The sequence below is a fragment of the Cynara cardunculus genome (genome assembly GCF_001531365.2).
Source record: "Cynara cardunculus var. scolymus isolate 2C chromosome LG 1, CcrdV1, whole genome shotgun sequence".
Taxonomy (NCBI): Eukaryota; Viridiplantae; Streptophyta; class Magnoliopsida; order Asterales; family Asteraceae; genus Cynara; species Cynara cardunculus.
Genome location: NC_037528.1, coordinates 35508590 through 35514111, shown reverse-complemented (window position 1 = coordinate 35514111; position 5522 = coordinate 35508590). Strand labels below are relative to the sequence as shown.

Sequence of the window (5522 nt, the reverse complement as noted above, 5' to 3'; positions counted from 1 at the left end):
ATCCTTCGTATCTTACAAAAAGAGCTATTTTAACTCCAAAAAATGATATGGTGCAAGAATTAAATGACTGCATCATGGATATAATACCGGGAGAAGGAAGTACATACCTTAGTTATGACATTGCAAAGGCAATGTGCAATCTAATGATGAAGACCTTCTTTATCCAACTGAATTTGTAAATAGTTTGAGATTTAGTGGGATACCAAATCTTAAGGTTGGTGCTCCAGTTATGATTTTGCGTAACATCAATCAAACAGAAGGGTTGTGCAATGGAACACGACTGATTGTCATATTACTTGGGAAATGGTCTGTTAGAGGAGATATAATTTCTGGAAGTCATACAGGCAAGAATGTTACAATCGCAAGAATCATAATGTCACCAAGCGACTCAAAATGGCCATTCAAGCTTAATTGCCGCCAACTACCATTAGCACCATGCTTTGCCATGACGATAAATAAGAGTCAAGGCCAATCGCTTAAACATGTTGGACTTTTCTTCCCAAAACAAGTAAATCCTAAACTTTATTCCTATTACGTTTGTTATATTACATGGTTCACAATATAATCAACCATAATCCTCATCATGATCTTTCATAGGTTTCTACATATGGACAACTATATGTTGCGGTGTCTCGAGTTACATCACGTGAAGGGCTAACCACACTTAATGTTGATGAAGAAATTAAGGAACATAACATGACAAAAAAATATAGTTTATCATGAAGTTTTTAACAACGTCTCTCCAACCAATTACAATTGAATAAAGGTAAAAATTTATGAAACTTATTATAAATTCTTTGAATTTTTATATTATTTCGTTTACTCATTTTTTTTCATCGGTTTAATATTAACTAATATTGTTTGTTTTCAATTGCAGAACCTTGAAGTTAAATTATAATGCAAGATGCACATGTTAATTGTGGTATTCACTTGGATTATTCGAATAACACTTCATGTCATATAATTTAATTTTTTTTTTGATGTTTTTCATAACACTGCACTTTCAATGTTATTTTGGTGATTGGTATTACATGATTTAAATAGAATTATATACGTGTGTGTTGGGTCACCTATTGATTTGGTGATGACCCACTGATCTATTCCTCTACCTTGGCAACACTTAGTAGTTATTGGTTCTTTGTATATTGGTGTCTTGGTACATACTTAAAGCCATTGGCAAAATCGAAGACTAGCCGATGTGAAGACAGAAGGTCACGGATGCGGTGTTGTGGATCAACTATCTAACATACACACCAAGACTCTAAAGTAGCTGAAATRMATATTGAAAATATTTTGAAGCTACAAGCCGATTGAAGGAAGATCTTCATAGACCGAAGATTGAAAATCTTCATGGACTCAAGATTGAAGATCATGGACYGAAGATTGAAAATCTTCATGGACTCAAGATTGAAGATCATGGACCGAAGATTTGTGAGTAGCTGCTTGAAGCTACATATCCATCCAAAGGAGATCTTCCTACAGACTGACTGTATCTCTGCAAAGTTTGTCTCTACATGAACTGTGTTGTATGCACGTTGTGTACAATGAAAATGAGATATCAACGTTGGTCAAGTCAACCCCTGCCTTCTTATCCTCAACTGACAAGTGTCCCATGCATTAAATGCTGAAGGTAGTATAAAAAGGCAGTGTGCATCTCCCATGCATACAAATGGCTTTTGCAAGATTACTTAGTGCATTCTCAAAGCAATCGGCTGTTATCTTCTACTCCCTTGCTCTCCGGTGTGCGAAGAAATTCTTAGTGTTCTTCATTTCCTTTCAAGAACTCTTTGTGTTGTTCTTGAAAGTTCTTCTCCTTGTAAGATTGTTTAGGTTAGGTTTTCCTTTCCTATCTTCCACAACAATCTTTTGTATTTCTGTGTGTATTAATTCTTGATATAAATCAATAAGAATTAAAAAGTTGAAAAAAGTCTGTGTAATTGTATTCAACCCCCCCTTCTACAATTACTTTTTGTTTATTGTCATTCCCTTCTACAATTACAATTACTAACAAGTGGTATCAGAGCAGTTAGCTTAATCTCAAAAGCTAGATCTGCAATGGCCTCTTCTTCTTTCAACTCTACTCCTTTTTCTTACCAAGACAATGGCACTAATGCCAAGCCTCCCAAGTTTAACAAGAACAATTTCTCTATGTGAAAAAGTTGCATGACACTCTACCTTGAGGGTGTTGATAGTCAATATCTCTCAATCCTCAAGGATGGACCCATTGTTCCTAAAGTATGGCTTCGTCATGGAAAGAGCAAAGACGATGGTAACTCTTCAAATGATTCTGATGATGATGAAGAGAAATCTGACTCTACTGGAAGGTTCATCATCAAAGATCCTTCTCAGTACAATGAAGACGATAAACGAAAAGTTTCATTGGATACCAAGGTAAGGGCTATCATTGCCCTCTCTCTTCCTGATGGTGTCTTCCATTCCCTGGTAAACCTCTCTACTGCCAAGGACATGTGGAACACTCTATGTGTTCTGTATGAAGGAACCATCAAAGTAAAGAAAAGCAAGAAGATTGGCCTTGTTAGGCAATATGAGCTCTTTGTGCACGGGAAAGGTGAATCTCTCACTGAGTACTACAATAGGTTTAACAGCCTTCTCAATGATTTGAAGTTTCATGGCAGAGTCTACGAAAACGAAGAAGTCCTATGCAAGTTCATGGACTATTTATCTGACTTCTGGGAAAACATCTGCACTTGTATCAAGACAAGTAAAGATCTTGAAAATATGCCTCTGACTGCTCTTTATGGAACTCTCCATAATTATGAGCAAACCAAGCTTTTCAAAAAGGCATTATTGAAGGATMCCAGAACTTCTTCTCCTGTTGCCCTTCTCTCCAACGATACGAGGAAGCCAGTTAGTGAACCTTGTATCACTTATCTATCTGACACTGAAGAAGATGCTGTCAGAAAAGAAGATCTTGCTGAAAGTCATACTGATGATGCTGATGTTGAGGGTGATGAACTCTCAGTTAATGACTTGGCTGACAACATGGCCATGATGGCTACCAACTTCAAAAGGTATGCCAAAAAGGGCTCTTCTACCTTCTCTCCCAGATCTAAGGTCACCGATCAAAGAACCTTAGATCAATCTAAGTCAGCTCCTCTTGAACTGTCCAATGAGAAGAAAGGTCACTTTGCTGCTGAGTGCAAAAGCAAAAGGATCTCTAAGCGTCATCCTTCTCATCCCTCTAGCCAATCCTCTCACGATAAGTACAAGGCAAAGTACAAGAGAGAAAAGGAAAAGAACCTGAGCCTTCAGAGAAAAGGTAAGGGTCTCATCGCTGAGACTCATGACTGGATTGATGAGCCAACCTCTTCCTCCTGTGATGATGACATGGCACATCTGCGTCTTATGGCCAACATCCAGGAGATAGAAGACTCTGTCAAGGAATCCTCCTCTGCTGCTGTTGATCTACCTTCTACTTCTAAGGATGCCAAAGATCTGGTCAAACCAAATAAGGTAAACAACTTCTCTTCTCTCTCTGAATCTGAAAAGGTTCAAGCTTATGATTCTTTATCTGTTGATCTTTACAATGCTAGATCTGCTAAGAAGCTTGAAATCAAAAGTCTAACTAGTCAGTTACATAAATGCATGAATCAACAGAAAGACTTTGATAAATTGAAAAATGACCTTAAAGAACAAAAGTTAATAAACAATGTTCTTAACAAAGAAAAAACTAAGGTCTTTGAGAAGCTGGAGAAAGAAAAAGCCATTCTACAAAAATGGACTAGATCATCCAAGAACCTAGATAAAATTTTACTTGATCAACTTCCTATTAATGTAAAGACTGGTCTAGGTTATGATGATATGGATCTGTGTGCTCCTGATGACTCTATGTGCATTTCTTCTCACATTCTTTCTTCCTCCTCTCCCTCTCACTTATCTAATTCTGTTGGATCTTTTTCTCCTAGATCCAATGAAAATGGAAAATCTCTTAAGTTCGGAATTTTTGTCAAAGGAAAAAGTTCAAACACTGAATCTGAGAATGTTCCTGTCGACTGTGTGTTTAACTCTCTCTCTCTCTCTCTTAAGGAATCTTCTGATGCATGTTCTTCTAAATCTAAAACATCTGAGCATCTGAAGCATCCTTTGAATTATCGTTTCACTACGGCTGAGAAAGGCAAGTCTGTGGACAAGCCTATCAAGAATAAGAAGCCAAAATCCAAACTGAAGATGAAACATAAGCCTTCGGCTACCTCATCTCAGTCAGCTGTTGCTTCTCAGACTGGTACCTCAGTACCTTCTATTACTGAGTTCGTTCCTAGACTAGTTTCTYTGAAAAAGGCTTCCAAGGTTTCTACTTCTTCTAAGAAACCTATCCCTGAGTCTGAAAAAGGAATTCTTGGTCCAAAGCCCTCTTCTTCCTCTGTCCTTCCTTCCAAAGCTTCTTCTTCTCTCAAAAAATCCAAAAAACATGTTAACACGGTTAAGCACACACCTTTAATTCCTATTAAACCTGTGTTTATTTATCGGAAATGTTATAACTGTGGTGACACTTTTCACATGGCCAAGAACTGTCCCAAGGAAAGAATCTCTAGGCCAGTAAGAGAAGAGAAAGAAGAAGATACTCCTAACCCCAATGGACCCATTGTAAAATGGGTACCTAAAAACTGATTTATCTATGTTTGCAGGGCTTAGGACACCGACAGATATGGTACTTGGACAGTGGATGTTCAAGACACATGACTGGAAACAAGTCTCTGTTGATCAACTATGTGTCTGAACCTAGTCCTTCTGTAACCTTTGGAGATAATGCCATAGGTACTACTAGAGGATATGGTGTTCTTTCTAACGGCTCGGTTACCTTCAACCGAGTAGCCTATGTGGATGGACTGAAGCACAATCTGTTAAGCATTAGTCAACTGTGTGATCTCAATTTCATTGTTAAGTTTGAAGAAAACCAGTGTACTATTCTTTACTCTTCTGTCAAGAAGGTATTAACTGGTGTCTGAAAGGATAATGTCTATATGATCAACATGGACTCTTCTAGCTCTTCCGATGCCAACATCTGTTTCTACTCTGATGCTACTGCTGATCAAAATTGGCTATGGCATAAAAGGCTGTCCCATTTCAACTTCAAAACCATCAACAATCTTTCTAGTAAAAATCTGGTTATTGGACTTCCGAATATGTCATATGTCAAACTGAAGCTGTATGCTGCTTGTGAAAAAGGCAAGCAAACCAAAGCAAGTTTCAAGTCCAAGAGGTGCTCTTCTATTTCTGCTCCTTTGCACATGCTCCACATGGATCTCTATGGTCCTGTGAGTGTTCAAAGTTTGGGTGGAAAACGTTATACTCTTGTTATTGTGGATGAGTACTCAAGATATAATTGGGTCTTCTTTCTTCAACATAAGCGTGATGCAACTGAAGAAATTATCAACTTTGTGAAACGGATTGAAGTCTTGAATGGTCAACTTGTCAGATCAATTCGAAGTGACAACGGCACTGAATTCAAAAACAATGTTCTTGAAAGCTTCTTTGATGACAAGGGTATTTCTCAAAATTTC

General features: G+C 37.7%; 1 protein-coding gene across 1 annotated transcript; it reads left to right on the top strand.

Moving 5' to 3' along the window:
- Positions 1-2163: 2163 nt before the first annotated feature.
- LOC112503658 lies at positions 2164-4967 on the top strand. The gene is made up of 4 exons (XM_025107676.1): positions 2164-2442; positions 2515-3474; positions 3619-4557; positions 4647-4967. Exons 1-4 carry the CDS (start codon positions 2164-2166, stop codon positions 4965-4967), a joined length of 2499 nt encoding a protein of 832 aa, XP_024963444.1.
- Positions 4968-5522: the final 555 nt, after the last annotated feature.